At 46.8% G+C, this 18,387-nt stretch overlaps 1 protein-coding gene across 1 annotated transcript in view; it reads right to left on the minus strand.

Annotated features, from left to right (window-relative positions):
- CFAP54 (cilia and flagella associated protein 54) overlaps nucleotides 1–18,387 on the minus strand; it is a 1,106,494-nt gene that overhangs the window by 353,442 nt on the left and 734,665 nt on the right. The window contains exon 49 of the mRNA XM_029597529.1: nucleotides 7,873–8,068. Within this exon, the coding sequence (XP_029453389.1) occupies nucleotides 7,873–8,068 (196 nt within the window). The remainder of the gene's footprint in view (nucleotides 1–7,872; nucleotides 8,069–18,387) is intronic.

Raw genomic sequence — 18,387 nt, forward strand, 5'->3', positions numbered from 1 at the left:
AAGATATTCTGGTTCTGATGACATATCAGTAAAAGCAAAACAAACTCCCTTTACTACCCGGCACAATAGCCTTCCTTATGAAAATACAGTAATTTATCACTAATTATATCCTATTGAGAAACACAACAAATAAGATCGATACAAATGCCTATATGCTAGTAAAATACCTCACCTCTGTCACACACCCAGAACTGACCTTCACCAAGTACAGAAAACCACAAATTATAAATATGGAGACAGAAACTGGAATGGAAAACAAAAAAAGCCACTCTGCATGCAGTGCGAACCTGGAGAAATGGAAAAAGAAATATATGAGGAAAGGCTGAAGAGGTTAGGGCTGTTCAGCTTGGAGAAGAGACGGCTGAGGGGGGATATGATAGAGGTCTTTAAGATCATGAAAGGTCTTGAATGAGTAGATGTGACTCAGTTATTTACACTTTTGAATAATAGAAGGACTAGGGGGCATACCATGAAGTTAGCAAGTAGCACATTTAAGACTAATCGAAGAAAATTCTTTTTCACTCAATGCACAATAAAGCTCTGGAATTTGTTGCCAGAGGATGTGGTTAGTGCAGTTAGTGTAGCTGGGTTCAAAAAAGGTTTGGATAAGTTCTTGGAGGAGAAGTCCATTAATGGCTATTAATCAAGTTTACTTAGGGAATAGCCACTGCTATTAATTGCATCAGTAGCATGGGATCTTCTTAGTGTTTGGGTAATTGCCAGGTTCTTGTGGCCTGGTTTTGGCCTCTGTTGGAAACAGGATGCTGGGCTTGATGGATCCTTGGTCTGACCCAGCATGGCAATTTCTTATATTCTTATGTTCTTATAGCACCTAACAGACTCTCAGGATTTACAATAGGGATGTGAATCGTTTTAGGACGATTAAAATTATCGTCCGATAATTTTAATATCGTCTTAAACCGTTATGGAACACAATACAATACAGATTCTAACGATTTATCGTTATAAATCGTTAGAATCGTGAGCCGGCACACTAAAACCCCCTAAAACCCACCCCCGACCCTTTAAATTAAATCCCCCACCCTCCCGAACCCCCCCCCAAATAACTTAAATAACCTGCGGGTCCAGCGGCGGTCCGGAACGGCAGCGGTCCGGAACGGGCTCCTGCTCTGAATCTTGTCGTCTTCAGCCGGCGCCATTTTCCAAAATGGCGCCGAAAATGGCGGCGGCCATAGACGAAAAAGATTGGACGGCAGGAGGTCCTTCCGGACCCCCGCTGGACTTTTGGCAAGTCTCGTGGGGGTCAGGAGGCCCCCCACAAGCTGGCCAAAAGTTCCTGGAGGTCCAGCGGGGGTCAGGGAGCGATTTCCCGCCGCGAATCGTTTTCGTACGGAAAATGGCGCCGGCAGGAGATCGACTGCAGGAGGTCGTTCAGCGAGGGTTCCGGCGCCTCGCTGAACGACCTCCTGCAGTCGATCTCCTGCTGGCGCCATTTTCCGTACGAAAACGATTCGCGGCGGGAAATCGCTCCCTGACCCCCGCTGGACCTCCAGGAACTTTTGGCCAGCTTGTGGGGGCCTCCTGACCCCCACGAGACTTGCCAAAAGTCCAGCGGGGGTCCGGAAGGACCTCCTGCCGTCCAATCTTTTTCGTCTATGGCCGCCGCCATTTTTCGGCGCCATTTTGGAAAATGGCGCCGGCTGAAGACGACAAGATTCAGAGCAGGAGCCCGTTCCGGACCGCTGCCGTTCCGGACCGCCGCTGGACCCGCAGGTTATTTAAGTTATTTGGTGGGGGATTTAATTTAAAGGGTCGGGGGTGGGTTTTAGGGGGTTTTAATGTGCCGGTTTTTCGATTTTTCGATTTTTTAACGATTTTTAACGATTTTTCACGATATTTTACCCCCCCAAACGGCAACAATACGATTCCCTCCCCCTCCCAGCCGAAATCGATCGTTAAGACGATCGAGGACACGATTCACATCCCTAATTTACAATAATGCACACAAACTAACCCACAAAAGTTACACCTGTATTATGGAACACACTCAAACAGTAACAACCCTATCTAAGATATACAACTATTAAACCAGGCCCTAAACACTAATACATTTCCTATTGGGAAAACAGAATAAGCCAAGCTGCTATAGAGCCCCACACAGAAATAATTGTAAAGCTATACTAAAAATGTTACAAAACAGCTGCTAAACAGAATAATATCCAACAAATAAAAACTCATAAAAAATATTAAAATATGTCCAAATATCAATAAAATATTTCAAAATAGAAGACATCGCATAATAACCAATAATTAAAATGGCAGTCAATCAAGAAAAATAAATTTAAAAAGCCACCTTTACTTATCCTCTCCAGCAACTCTCCTACTCCTTTCCCTTCCAGGCCAATAGCACTCACCAGAAGCAGCAAGGGCTGCTGAAGCTCTGTCCTCATAGTCCTCTTCCTTAGCCCCCACAACCAGTCACTCACACACACACACCCCCAATTAGACCCCACGACCAGTCTCGGTCTCTCTCACACCAGTCATCTTCCTGACTAGTCTCTCTCTCACATACGCAAACTAGTCATCTTCCTGACCAGTCTCTCTCTCTCTCACAGAAACACCTCACCTTCCTGACCAGTCTCTCTCTCAATCACACACATGCTCTCTCATATACAAGCTCTCAATCACACACAAATGCTTTCGCACCCATTCACACCAGCTCTCACCCAGGCACCAATTCACACCCATAAACCCTCACCTAAGCTTCCATCACACCCACACCCACAAGCTCTCACCTAGGCTTCCATCACACCCACAAACACAAGCTCTCACCCAAGCACCCATTCACACAAGCTCTCACCCAGACACCCATTCACACCCACAAGCTCTCACCCAGGCACCCATTCACAGCAGCTCTCACCCAGGCACCATTTTACACCCACACACACAAGCTCTCAACCAGGCACACACACACACACACAAGCTCTTACCCATTCACACCCTCAGACACAAGCTCTCACCCATGCATGCATTCACACCCACAGACACAAGCTCTCACTTAGGCACCCATTCATACCCACAAACACAAGCTTTCACACAGGCATCCATTCACACCCACAGACACAAGCTCTCACCTAGGCACCCATTCACATCCATGGTCACCTGGAGACAAGGTCCGGGTCAAGGCAAAGCTGAATCCGAAACTAGGAACTGATGGTACTTCAGGATCGGGATTGGATGAAAGACATCAGGATCGAGACTTGGAACTTGGAACATCAAGATCGGGACTTGGAACTTGGGACTTGGAACATCAGGACTGGAATGTAAGACATCAGATACAAGAGGACACCGGTGCCTCAGGACTTCAGGACATCAAGGTGTTTGGACATCTATGGCATCTGGACATCAGGGCCCTCTAGAGAGGAGGACCACAGGGACGTCTGAAACATGACGGATGAAGACATTGAAAGAGAGACTTCTGGACATCCGGAGACAAGGAGACGTCTAGACATCAGGAAACATGGAGACGGGATCCAACAAGAGACCAGGACATGGAAAAAAGATCAAGCTGAAGGTTCAGGAACCATGGACGAAGACAAGGAGTACCAACGAGGAACAGAGTGCCTTGAAGAAGTGAAGAAGGATCATGGAGGACTCCTGGAGTGAAGAGCTGGAACTGAAGATCCAGGAGCAGTACGACTCCATGACCAACTGTTTGCAAAGGCGAAGACTGAGTGAAGAAAGGCCCTCTTTATAGGGCTGAAGAGGAAACACCTAAAGGACGTCAGCAGGAGGAGCCCAGGAGGACTGCCCACCACTGGCCCTTTAAGCAAAGAGAGGAGGCGTGGCCACGTGCCTAAAGAGGCAGCACCAGGGACAGCAGCCATGCTGAGAAGCAGGAGTAGGCCCGAGGTGTCGGAGACGGCTCCTGTCGTGAAGAGAGAAGACTGCAGGCAGAGACTCCCCATGCAGGGGAGGAGATGGCTTTGGCGTCCTCCGGGCCATGAAGAGGAGCTCCGGGGTGGCCTACTGGCCGCAAGAAGAGAAAACTGGAGGTAGCTCCTGCCGCGAAGACAGGAACAATGGTGGCAGCAGTTCCAGGCTGCAACAGCGGCAGTGAACAATGGCAGCATCCAGACTGCATGGAGACGGCGGTGTTGGTGGCGGCTCGCCCATGTGGTCTACAGGCCACGTGGAGGCCTGGACAGCGGTGGTTCCCCGCCGTGGGCAGCAACAGGACTGATGGCGGCTTCCAGAGCGCAGAGGAAATGGCGGTCAGTGGCAATGGCTCCAAGGCCGCATAAAAGGAGGGGCAGTCAGTGGCATTCATGGCAGCGATGGTAGCGACAGCCTCTGGGCCACACTGCAAGGTGAGAGACTGCTTGTATGATTAGCTCACAAGCAGAATCATAACAATCTAACATAGTCCACTAGATTCTATCCAGGGTTTTCTTCATCCTCCCATGTCTCTTGAGTCACATTTAATATACCTCTTGGTTTTCTATCATACAACAACTCGAAAGGTGAGAAGCCTGTCGAACTCTGGGGCACTTTGCGGATTGTGAATAACACATAGGGTAGTAGTAGGTCACAATTTTTGCCATTTCATCTATGAAACTCTACAATATTTGCTTAAGTGTTCTACTGAAGTGTTCCACAAGGCTGCTGGTCTGAGGATGGTACACTGACATAGACAGAGTTTTCACCTTATGCAGTGTTGCGCGTCCCGGCCGCGCTAGGCCTGCGCCCAGGCCTGCTCATTTGGGCATCCAAATGGCAGATGAAATTTAATGTGGATAAGTGCAAGGTGATGCATATAGGGAAAAATAGCCCATGCTATAGTTACACAATGTTAGGTTCCATATTAGGAGCTACCATCCAAGAAAGAGATCTAGGCGTCATAGTGGCGCCGGCCATATGCCGGCCATATGCCATTTTGTACGGCAAAATGATTCGAGTGCAGGAGGTCGTTCCCGGACCCCCGCTGGACTTTTGGCATGTCTTGTGGGGGTCAGGAGGCCCCCCAAGCTGGCCAAAAGTCCCTGGGGGTCCAGCGGGGGTCCGGGAGCGATCTCCTACGCTCCTGACGTCGGGGGACAAAAACCAAAATGGCGCTGGTGCTACCTTTGCCCTGTCATATGACACCCCTCTGGACCCCAGGTAATTTAAGGCATTTTGGGGGGGTGCGGGAGGGTGGGGGATTTATTTTAAAGGGTCGGGGTGGGTTTTAGGGACGTTTTAGTGTGCCGGTTTTCCCGACCTCCCCCAATTTACGATTTACACGATATTTAAAGAAACAAAACCGCGACGATCCGATTCCCTCCCCCCCCAGCCGAAATCAATCGTTAAGACGATCGATCACATGATTCACATCTCTAGTACACAGTATTCAAGGTTCGGTCTCACCATGGAGTGATACAGAGGCATTATGACATTTTCCGTTTTATTCACCATTCCCTTTCTAATAATTCCCAACATTCTGTTTGCTTTTTTGACTGCCGCAGCACACTGAACCGATGATTTCAATGTGTTATCCACTATGACGCCTAGATCTCTTTCTTGGATGGTAGCTCCTAATATGGAACCTAACATTGTGTAACTATAGCATGGGCTATTTTTCCCTATATGCATCACCTTGCACTTATCCACATTAAATTTCATCTGCCATTTGGATGCCCAATTTTCCAGTCTCACAAGGTCTTCCTGCAGGACCATCACTTAGTTATTAATAATTTCTGCATCTTACCAATATATAATGACTAATCTACATATCCCAAAAGACAGGAAACCACAGTCCAAGAGACTTCTTTGTTGGTAGTGACTATTAGGCAGCCCAAGTTTTATATTTAAAGAGAGCTGGTGAAGGGAGGGTGCCCCGACTGCAGACCCCAGAACATTATTTGCACATTTAGGAGGGGTGTGGGGGGTACATGGCCTGGCAGCCCTATAAGAAATTTAGGGTGAGGGGAAAGGGAGAGAATCAGGTCGCAAGCCCCTTTACATCTTCTTTTTTACTTAACAGTGCTACTTAACCAGATGTATTTTTATGAGATGCAATTAAGTAGAAAATTATCCAGGCATGCAAGGATGGATAACATCAAGAGTAGCTTATGTCTAGTGCTGGAAGTATAAACTGAACACAATTTACAATTCCAATGCTGTCTGTCAGAAGCAGCACTGGAGCCGCCAGGAGCGGATGAGTTAAGATCCCGATCCTGACAAAGATTTATTTTCCTATTAGGAGAAGGGATTGAGGTCTGGGGAAGGCTGCTGGACTCATGGGAACTGGGGGAAAGATCATTAACATATATTGATGGAAATGGAGAAGGGTGCTTGGTGGCCTGACCTTCAGAATGCAATATTTAAAGTTATATGGGAGATGTCTGGGGACTGGGGGGCTAGGGGGTGCACAGCCAAACAGAACTGTTTATTATTTAAATTGGGGAAGGGAGATATTCAGGTCACAGGCATTTTTTTAAAATTCTGACAGTGCTACTTAGCCAGATATAGTTGAAGATATACAGTTAAGTAGCTAGTTATTCGGCTACACAAGGCAGGATAGCACTAAAAACTAGAGATGTGAATCGTGTCCTCGATCGTCTTAACGATCGATTTCGGCTGGGAGGGGGAGGGAATCGTATTGTTGCCATTTGGGTGTGTAAACTATCGTGAAAAATCGTTAAAATCGTGAGCCGGCACACTAAACCCCCCTAAAACCCACCCCGACCCTTTAAATTAAATCCCCCACCCTCCCGAACCCCCCCCAAATGCTTTAAATTACCTGGGGATCCGGCGGTGGTCCAGAACGGCGGCGGTCCGGAACGGCCCCCTCAATAGAATCGTGTTGTCTTCAGCCGGCGCCATTTTTCAAAATGGCCGCCGCAAAATGGCGGCGGCCATAGACAAAAACGATTCGACGGAGGAGGTCGTTCCGGACCCCCGCTGGACTTTTGGCAAGTCTTGTGGGGGTCAGGAGGCCCCCCCAAGCTGGCCAAAAGTTTCCTGGGAGTCCAGCGGGGTTCCGGGAGCGATTTCTCGCCGCGAATCGTTTTCATACGGAAAATGGCGCCGGCAGGAGATCGAGTGCAGGAGGTCGTTCAGCGGCGGTCCGGAACCCCCGCTGAACCGTCTTCAGCCGGCGCCATTTTGAAAAATGGCGCCGGCTGAAGACAACACGATTCTATTGAGGGGGCCGTTCCGGACCGCCGCCGTTCTGGACCACCGCCGGATCCCCAGGTAATTTAAAGCATTGGGGGGGGTTCGGGAGGGTGGGGGATTTAATTTAAAGGGTCGGGGGTGGGTTTTAGGGGGTTTTAGTGTGCCGGTTTTCCTGCCCTCCCCCTTCCCCCGATTTACGATTTTTTAACGATAAATCGGGGGAATTGGTATTGTATCGTGGCCCTAACGATTTTTTGACGATTTAAAATATATCTCACACCGCCCATCAGAGTATCTGTAGCAAAATCCTTTCCCTTATTGATTTCACAGGAGTGATTGAATTACTTTTGATTGTAATAGAGAATATACTTTCTGGGTTAATATCCTCAGCTACTTACATGCATATATGCCATTTTTCCATGCTGAAATCTGCTCATATGCATAAATTCTCTTGGCAAAACTAAGTGCACCAAACAGCAGATGTAATTTTGTTTTGCAAAGTTTTACTGGGAAAATTTTCATAATGGACTTACTGTATGTGTGCTAATAACTTATGCACATAGTGGCAGGCTAACACATGCATGATGTTAAACAATTATCCTCACTATAATGAAGACTTCTGCTTAATATGTACCAAAGGACTACTAATGCACTAATCATTAATGTAAATTAAATAACTCACAAAATTTGAATGTAATTTTTGTCCATTAATATGTATATATATATATATATATATATATATATCTGTTTTACCTCTAAGATATTTCGACATAACTTCCTGAGTCATGGTATAGCTAGCTTTCTTCACTCTGTCAGGGATGACGCTCGTTGTTGCACAAAGACTTATCAAGAAATGCATTTTTGCAAGAATTAATTTATTCAACATTTGATTCTCACAAACTGACATAAAGCCAACACTTGGCTTTTCATTAAGGATGTCTTGTATTAACTGAAATAAAGGTAATAAATACATCAAATTAGTATGTTTGCTTTCTTTTTAAATGTAAAATATAAAAGTCAACCTTCCATATGACAATGCAAATACAGTATGGATGTGCAGAGGGACGCCATACGTTGCATTCGGAATTCGTATTCATCAGGGGGCAGATAAGTTGCGTTCGGCAAGGGGGGCCCCCGATACGCTAATCCATTCATTCTTATTCGTTTCCCAGCTAAAATTGAATTAACTACAACCCCCCACCCTCCTGACCCCCCCAAGACTTACCAAAACTCCCTGGTGGTCCAGCGGGGGGTCCGGGAGCCATCTCTTGCACTCGGGCCGTCGGCTGCCAGTAATCAAAATGGCGCTGATCGTCTTTGCCCTTACTATGTCACAGGGGCTACCGGTGCCATTGGTCAGCCCCTGTCACATGGTAGGAGCACAAGACGGCGCTGGCCATCCATTGCTCCTACCATGTGACAGGGGCCGACCAATGGCACCGGTAGTCCCTGTGACATAGAAGGTCAAAGGCTATCGGCGCCATTTTGAATACCGGCAGCCGAGGGCGTGAGTGCAGGAGATGGCTCCTGGACCCTCCTCTGGACCACCAGGGAGTTTTGGTAAGTCTTGAGGGGGGTCAGGAGGGTGGGGGGTTGTTTAAATTCACTCCTTTAGATGGCCAAATAATTTGGCGAAGATTCTTTGTATTCGTGGGGAATCGCGATACATTTCGCTTCCCCACGAATACAACGAATATGGCCCTATACATTGCGGATTGCCAATACGTTAGAAAAGAATGCACACCCCTAAAATACAGTATTACTTGGCTGAAAATTATTTATTTTGTATCTCACTCAACAGATGTAAAATCATTCAAAGGGGCCTATGTAATAACACACATGCTAAAAAGCTTTCAGAGTGAGTTTGCAAAAATGCAATGTGTGAGCAAAAGCTCTATTTAATGAGCTATGCAAATAGTTTTTGTGTCAGCATGTTAAATTTTGGCCACAATAGTGGGGCCTTGGTAGTCACATGCACAATAACCTCCTAATAACTACCATGCACATTGCTACCATTTGGAATCCACACTGCTAACTGTCTTAAAGTGAACGAGTCCTTTAACAGTGAGGATTTCCTCCTTTCCTCACTCCTATAGCAACATTCACCTCCAAATGGGGCATACCTCTCCCTCCCCCACCTACAGCAAAAGCAAACCTGATCTAGGACATTTCCCCTTTCCAGAATTAAATGTCCCCTCTTTCAAGTCACTGGACCTTGCCCCTCCTGAATCACAAGAAGTGCCCCCAATCATAAACACCTCCATGAGTTACATGAACCCCTGCAAAGACAATGAAAGCCTCTTTGCCCTCTCCTGAGCCCCCTGGATAACCTCTTTTGCAAGGTCCAAAGTCTTCACAGAGAGGAAGGAAGGCAAAACTCTCCTGTTTACAGTGCTTCTTTTTGGAAAATTAGGCTGGCCCGACACGGCTCGTGTTTCTGTCAGCTTCATCAGGTAAGTGCATTCATACTGCCTTTAAGTTGGAGAAATGAAATGACTAAAATTTAAAATATAAAATTCCAAAAAATATGGTTCTTGAAATTCTCTAGCGGAGAAACCGATGATTATATGATAGTGACGGTCGAAAATTTATTTGTGACTGCACAACTACATATGTGGCATTTTGGGCTATCATTGATAAAGCCCACCATCTTGTATGAGGTTTCTCTGCTTTCTTAATTAAGACTACACGGTATCAGCTACATGTAGTTATGATAAATATGATGTTGTTTTGAATTCTTGTAAGGACTATACATCATATATTTATACAGTTTGATTGTTGTGCTCTTTTTGGAAAACGGCATCAGATTTAATTTTACTTGTTTTTTATTCTCTCTTAAAATTGTGTTTTCTATTTCTGCTCTTGTAACGCTTTTGTTCCTAGCAGGACTATTTGCCAAAGAGGAGCACTTTTGCCTTCCTTCCTCCTTGTTACATGGAACCCTCCTGTTATGATAGGCAGCTAACGGGATAGCCCTGTGAGCCACCAAATTTACTACGGCCACCGCCAGTCCATGCATGCAGCAGGGACACTGCCACTACAGGCGCTACTGAGAGTGGCATGCTCCAATAAAGATGCCGCCAAGAGCGGCACATTCCCATGAAGACACCACCATGACCCAGGTCCTCCAATGTAGTGTGCATTGAGTCTTAAAGGGGCTGTGGAAGGAAAATCCCCATTGTGCCCTATGATGATGTCAGCGGTACCTCCCTATATAAAGCTGCTCCGGACGTCCCTCAGATGCCTCAGCATTGGGTGTCCTATATCCCAGCAGTGCATGTTGCTCCTGTATTCCTGGTTACTGCTTGTTTCCTGTGTTTCTGCTTCCTGTTGCTTCTTGCCTCATCCAGCCTTCCTTGTTCAGTGTTCCTTAGCCAGCCCTGGTCTACTAGCCTTATCTCAGTAATTTACATTACTGAGACTCATGTCTCCTCACTCTAGTGTCATCTGTGTGTCTTCATCTACCTCTGGCTTGATCTTCTGGACCTGACCTCTAGCTTTGGACCTGACCACATTTGCCTGCTGCCTGGATCTGACCTCTAGCTTTGGACCTGACCATGTTTGCCTGCCGCCTGGACCTGACCCCTAGTTTTAGACCTAACTACATTTGCCCTTTGTCTGGACCTGACCTCTAGCTTTGGACTTGACTACGCTTGTCTGCTGACTGGACTTGATCTCTAGCATTGGACCTGACTACGTTTCCCTGGTGCCTGGATCGGAGCTCTAAGCTTTGGACTACGCTTGTCTGCCACCTGCCCCAATTTTGGCCTGCCCTCGGCTCCTCTATTCAACCACTTGTCCTGACCCTGGCATGCCCTTGGACTCTTGCTCACCTGGGAAGACGGACAGATGAGCACTGGAACAGAAGGACGCTGGAGCAGTAGAATGCAGGAACAAGGTTGGAACAGAAGGATCCTGGAATGAGACTGGAACAAGACTGGAACAAGGCTTAGTAGCGCAAAGGCAATCTAGCAACAAAGCCGACCCAATTGCCAAGGCAAGGAAGTGCAAGCAGGGACTTCCTTAAGCAGTTCCTTCAATCAGGGCGCGCCACGGAGCTAAGACTTGCCCTTGGCCCTACAAGAGGCCGGGCAGTCTGCGCATGCGTAGGGGTGTGGCCAACGCTATGGGAGATGCTGAACTCCGGCATGAGGCCTGGCGTGCACTGGAAGGCCCAACGACTGCCGCCGCGGGACACCGGGGCCTGGAAGAGCTTGCAGCTGCCGCTGGGGAGGTGAACCGGGACCTGCAGGAGAGCCAGAGAGGTGAGCAGGCCCGTGCGCAGGCTGGACGCGGATGGGGCGCACAATACTTTCACTGGGCCCATGACTCCTGGTTGGTGGGTCACCCAGGCATCGTCCGAACTTGGAGTTAATTTTCCGATTTTACTGGTGGCCTCAGATGAAGACTGACGTGAAGCGATACGTACAGTCCTGTCCCATGTGCACCATAAATAAGAATCCTCAAACTTGACCTTGGGGATTGTTACAGCCACTGCTAGCCCCCATGGAACCCTGGACCCACTTGACCATTGACTTTGTCAATGACCTTCCATTTTCAAGTGGCAACACCACCATATGGGTAGTGGTGGATTTTCAAAGATGGCAAATTTCACACCCTTTCTGGGACTCCCTTTGGCACCTGAGCTAGCTAAACTCTTTGTCCAACATATCTTCTATTTGCATGGGCTTCCACGTCACATCCTTTCATATTGGAAAGTACAGTTTTATAGCCTGTTTCTGTAAAAGTCTGTGCAAGCAATTTGGAATTAGCTTGGATTTCACTTCAGCTTTCTACCCCCAGAGTAATGGACAAACGGAGCAGATAAATCAGAATCTCAAGCCTTCCTACAAGCCTACATGAACTAGCAGCAGGGTAACTGAGAATTTCTACTCCTATGGGCCAAGTTTTGCCACAATAACCATGTGAGCAGTTCCACTGGGTCATCGCCCTTTTATCTGGTGTTTGGCCACCATCCTCGTATGCCCAAGTCTGTTCCAGTTTCCGCCACCTGCATCAGAGCCAACTTAATGGGACGTGAACTCCAAGATCTCTGGTAGAAGACGCAGCACCTCCTGGATCAGGCAGCAGAGTGTTATAAGAAGCAGACAGAGGAGAAACATTGCCCAGCACCCCAACTCCAGCTTGGGAACTTGGTATGGCTCAGTATGAAGAACCTATGTTTAAAGATGCACTTGCTAAAATTTACACCTAGATTCATGGGTCAATCCCAATCATGTGGCAGTTGAGACCGGTAGCCTACAAACTGAAACCTCATTTCTGTAGATCCATGTATCATTGCTGAAACCAGCAATCCACTTGTTGCTGTCCAGATCGCCACTTCAACCCACAGACATTGCAGCCGAAGAAGAAACATATTATGAAGTCCAAGAAATTTTGGATTCTTGGAGGATTAGGAATCAAGTTCAGTATTTTATTTCATGGAAAAATGTCTTGCCAGAGAAGAATTCTTGAGAGCCAACCTCTAAGCTCCAGGCCCCACAGCTGTTGAGAGAGTTCCACAAGAAATTCCCCCATAAGCCCAGGCCCAGAAAAGGGGAAGGGGACTTTGGGGGGGGGGGGGGTACTGTCATGATAGATGGCTCATGGGATGGCCCCACAAGCTGCTGCACTCACCATGGCTGCTGCTGGTCCCCACATGTGGCAGGAACGCCATCGAGCAAGGCATGCTCCAATGAAGACACTGCTGAGAGCAGCATGCTCCCACAAAGATGCCGCCATGACTTGGGTCCTCCTATGCTGCACGTGTGTCACACATTAAGTCTTAAAGGAGCCATGGCAAGAATGTCCCTGCAGTGCCCTATGATGAATTCAGTGGTACTTCCCTATATAAGGCTGCTCCTGAGATGCCTCAGCAATAGGTCTCCTGCATCCCAATAGTGCATGTTGCTCCTGCTTTCCTGGTTCCTGCCTGTTTCCTGTGTTTCTGTTCCTATGGGTTCTTGATTCATCCAGCCTTCCATCCCCAGCTTTGCCTTGTCCAGCCTTCCTTGATCAACCATGCCTCGTCTGGCCCTGCTCATCTAGTCTTGTCTTGTCAACCCTTGTTTCCTTGCTCCAGTGTCATCTGTGTCTTCATCCACAAATGACTTGATCTTCTCGACCTGACCTCTAGCTTTGGACCTGACCATGTTTGCCTGCTAGCGGACCTGACCTTTAGCTTTGGACCTGACCACATTTGCCTGCTGCCTGCCCTAATCTTAGCCTTACCTCAGCTCCTCCATTCTGCTGCCTCTCCTGACCCTGGCATGTCATCAGACTTTTGCTCACCTGACCGCCCTAAGGACCCACCTATGCTCTGCTGGCTGCCAGAACCCAAGAACTCAACCTGCAGGGGAGGTGGTTGGTATAGGTGAAGCCCCAACTTGTCGTGCTACAGGGCGCATTTGCCTGTTGTTGGCATAAGCCTTGTAGATTCACCTACAAGGCAACATCAACTATACCACAGCAACAACAGCTCATGCCCATGCCACCCATCACACCACCAAAAGTGTGAGTTCCCCTTCTGGAGAGTTGCTGGGAGGAGGGGAAGGACTCAGTGGCAGGGACAAAGTGATTTCCTATGACTCTGTGAGAGTTTCTGTAACTCGAGGGCTTTTGATTGCAGAAAAGGAAGTACTGGTAACTGGGGGAAATGCTTGTGACTTGGCAAACAGTTGCTGATTCTATGATGGGAGGAGTAGGATGCCCCAGATAAGATCAGCTCATTTTGTAGACAGGAGTGATGCCTTGGAAGGGCTTGAATGTTTTTGTGGGAGGGACAAAGGAAGGAAATCCTTTTTCCCACTGGCCCATTCACTTTAGGCGAGACAGGAATTGGGATTTCAGGCCTTGTTGTACATAATAGCTAGTTAACAACAGATTATAACAGGTATTTACTAGTAACCATTTATCAAGCACTTTGCAAAGAGTAACGAGTGAGAGCAAAGCATGTTATTTACTAAGCACTTTGTAAACCTTTATTTGCATATGATGTTCATTCATTTGCATAGGGGCTCATAAATGTCTGTATGCTCCAACTAACATCTTGTAGAACCACTTTAATGTTCACGTTAAGGCCTTACCGTATAGCATGCTATTTTTAGCATGCATACGAAGGGGCCTTAATATGCAAACTACAATTTATTCCATAGGCCCTAAAGACCTTCTCAGAAAAGACTTTGGAACAAATATATAAACAGAAGTCAATGGAATCTCACTAGTATGCTGAGTGCATAGGTAGCCTAATTTTCAAAGGGATTCCTGCAGGTAAAGCAAAATTGCTTATCTTGTAATAGGTGTTATCCCAGGACAGCAGGATGTAGTCCTCACATGTGGGTGACATCATTGATGGAGCCCTGTGGGGGAAAACTTTCTGTCACAGTTTCTAGAAACTTTTGACTGGCCCTGTGAGGCCACTGAGCATGCCCAGCATGCCATGATATTCTCTGCCACAGGGGTCTCCCTTCAGTCTCGAATGTAGCAATAAGCTTTAGCAAAAAATAAAATAATAAAACGTATCGGACCCAACTCCACGGGGTGGCGGGTGGGTTTCGTGAGGACTACATCCTGCTGTCCTGGAATAACACCTATTACAAGGTAAGCAATTTTGCTTTATTCCAGGACAAGCAGGATGCTAGTCCTCACATGTGGTTGAACAGCAAGCTAGAGGCTGAGTCATTTTGTAGTGCAGCAACAGTGAGGTATTGTTGTTGAAAATGAGGCAGCCGAAGATCACAGCAAATTGGATGTAGAAGGAGTTGGGATTAAACTGGAAACAAGTTCTTTAAGACAGATTGTCCATAGGCTGAATCTTGTCGTCCTTCTTTATCTAAACAATAATGAGCTACAAAGGTGTGAAGAGATCTCCATGTTGCTGCTTTACATATGTCAAGAACTGGCACTGAATGATAGTGTGCTACTGAAGTTGACATTGCTCTTACTGAATGTGCCTTTACTCGCCTTTGGAGAGGAAGGCCTGTTCCTTCATAGCAAAACTGTATATAATCTGCTAGCCAATTGGATAGAGTATGTTTTCCCACTGCTTTTCCCGGTTTGTTTGGATCATAAGACACAAAGAGTTGAGTGGATTTCCTGTGGACTGCTGTGCGGTCTAAGTAAAAGGCTAACGCACACTTACAGTCCAAGGTATGTAAAGCTCGTTCTCCTTGGTGAGAATGAGGTCTTGGAAAGAAAGTGGGTAAAACTATGGATTGGTTCAAGTGGAATTCCATAACTACCTTGGGTAGGAATTTTGCATATGTACGAAGAACCACTCTGTCATGTAGGAATGTTGTATAGGGTGAGTACGTGACAAGTGCTTGTAGCTCATTAACCCTTCTAGCCGATGTAATGGCTATGAGGAAGATCGTCTTCCAAGTGAGAAATTTAAGATCACAGGAATTCATGGGTTCAAAAGGAGAATGCATGAGTCTTATTAAGACCAAATCCAGGTCCCATTCTGAAACTGGTGGTCGAATTGGTGGCTTGAGGTGAATTAAACCTCTCATAAATCTATTGACAAGGGGATGTATGGATTTTGGTGCATCTCCCATCTTGTTATGGTAAGCTGAGATTGCACTTAAATGTATTTTAACAGATGAAGTCTGTAGACCAGAGTCTGAAAGATAACATAAATAGAGAAGTTGAGGGGCAGGAGAAAGGATCAATGTTCTTTTGTCTGCACCACAAAGTAAACCTTTTCCATTTTGAAGAATAATTCTTTCATGTTGAAGGTTTACGTGAAGCTATAAGCACTTGAGATACATTGGTTGAAAGATTGAGTGGTTGTAAGATCAAGCTTTCAACATCCATGCTGTCAGGGATAGGGATTGAAGGTTGGGACGGCGCAACCGACCCTGATCCTGAGTTATTAGAGTGGGAGCTACCCCCAGGCGAATTGGATCCTTGATCGAGAGGTCCAGAAGTGTGGGAAACCATACTTGTCGAGGCCAATATGGGGCTATGAGGATCATGGACCCTTTGTCCTGTTGTAGTTTCACTAGAGTTTTGGTTATGAGCGGTATTGGAGGATACGCGTATAGAAAGCCTGAGTTCCAAGGGCAAGCAAAGGCGTCCTTGGCTAGTTGGTGATTTTGTCTGTGCAGAGCGCAGAAGTTGTCCACTTTGTGATTCAGATGTGACACAAAGAGCTCTATTGTAGGCTGTCCCCAACGTTGAAATATCCTGGTTGCTACTAAGGGATCCAGGGACCATTCATGTGGTTGGAACTGGCGACTGAGTCGATCTGCCACTACGTTGTGAATGCCTGCCAGGTAAGTTGCTCGAAGAAACATGGAATGTGCCAGGGCCCAGTCCCAAATCTGAGCGACTTTTTGACAGAGGAGATATGAACCCGTACCTCCCTTTTTGTTGATGTACCACATGGCTACTGTGTTGTCCATTTGGATCAGAACAGTCTTGTGTGAAAGGCAGTCCTTGAACACATGCAGAGCATAATGTATAGCTCGAAGTTCCAGGAAATTGATTTGAAATGTTGCTTCAAGTTTTGTCCAGGTACCTTGGGTTTGGAGATTGTCTATGTGAGCTCCCCAAACCAAGGTGGATGCATCTGTAGTTAAAGTTATCTGTGGGACTAGTTGGAAGGGAAGGCCCTTGCGCAAATTGTCCTTGTTCGCCCACCAGAGATGAACAGAGCTGGTGGGTTACTTGAATTGGAGAGTACAGTGGTTGAATGGCTTGGATCCATTGTGATCGTAAAGTCCATTGGGTTACCTGCATGGCTAACCGAGCCATAGGAGTGACATGCACTGTGGAGGCCATGTGGCCTAGTAAGGTTAGAAACTGATGAGCTGTTGCTTATTTCTTCGAAAGAATTGAATTTGCCAGAAGGGAAAGGGTCTCCGCTCGATCCTCGGGTAGAAAGGCCTTTTAGAGGATAGTGTTCAATTCTGCTACTATGAATTGAAACAGATGAGATGGAATGAGATGGGACTTTTGATAATTGATGAGAAAGCCCGTGGAGTGAAGTAGAGTAATTGTTCGATTGAGAGAAGCCAGAGCTCCTTGTTGAGATTGACTTCTGATGAGCCAGTCGTCTAAATAGGGAAAGACATGGACACTTTGCTTGTGCAAGTGTGCTGCTATTACTGCCAGACATTTGGTGAATACTCTGGGAGCAGAGGCGAGTCCGAATGGAAGTACTCTGTACTGGAAATGCTGATGACCCACCATGAAGCTCAGGTACTTGCGATGAGGGGGGAATATTGGAATGTGAGCATAAGCATCTTGAAGATCCAGAGAAGAAAGCCAGTCTCCTGTTTGAAGAAGTGGAAGCATGGTGCCTAGAGAGATCATCCTGAACTTTTCTTTCTTCAGAAATTTGTTGAGATTTCTGAGGTCTAGGGTGGGGCGTAGGCCTCCAATTTTCTTTGGAATGAGGAAATAATGGGAATAGAATCCTCTGCCCTGCTGAGTCCGGGCACGAGCTCTACTGCTCTGGCTCTCAGAAGGGTGGATAATTCTACTTGCAGTTGAATTATGTGATTTTCGCCTAGAGAAAAAGGTCTCGGAGGAGAATCTTTTGGAATTGAGAGGAAATTGAGTTGGTAACCTCGAGATATTATTGCAAGTACCCATTGGTCTGTTGTTATTTGCACCCAATGGTTGTAAAAGGAGGATACTTGACCTCCTACCGGAAGCTGTGGATGAGGATTGGAGAGATGGCTTCGGTCTCTGGGAAAAATCTCAAAAGCCAGCATCCGGTCCCGTCTGTGGCAGAGGTTGAGGCCTAGCTGCCCTAGGTTGTCTGGGGTGAGGTCTTTGTTGCAGCCTAGAAGATCTTCCCCTAGATGTTGGAGGGTAATACCGCCTTTGTTGGTAGAAGGGTCTTCTAGGTTCTTTCCTTTGAGGCCTACGAGATGACTGTGTGGCCGGATCCTGTGGAATTAAGGAAAGTTGTCGCAGGGTTTCTATGTGCTCTTTCAATTGAGCAACCACAACTTGTACCTTGGAACCAAAAAGGTTATCAACCAATTTTTCCTGGACTTCAGGCCTGAGGTCCAAGGCTTTAAGCCTTGCCCAACTTCTTGCACTTATACCCGATGCAGCCACTCTGGATGCTGTTTCAAAGCCATCATAGGCATCACAGACCTCATGCTTGCCCGTCTCCAAGCCCCTGTGGACAATTGCCTGGGCTGCTTCTTGATGTTGTGGCAATGATGTTATAAACTACTGCATCTGTTTCCACAGATTTCTTTGGTATTGAGTCATGTATAATTGGTAAGAAGATATTTTAGAATTTAGCAT

This window comes from Rhinatrema bivittatum, chromosome 4 (assembly GCF_901001135.1).
Source record: "Rhinatrema bivittatum chromosome 4, aRhiBiv1.1, whole genome shotgun sequence".
Taxonomy (NCBI): Eukaryota; Metazoa; Chordata; class Amphibia; order Gymnophiona; family Rhinatrematidae; genus Rhinatrema; species Rhinatrema bivittatum.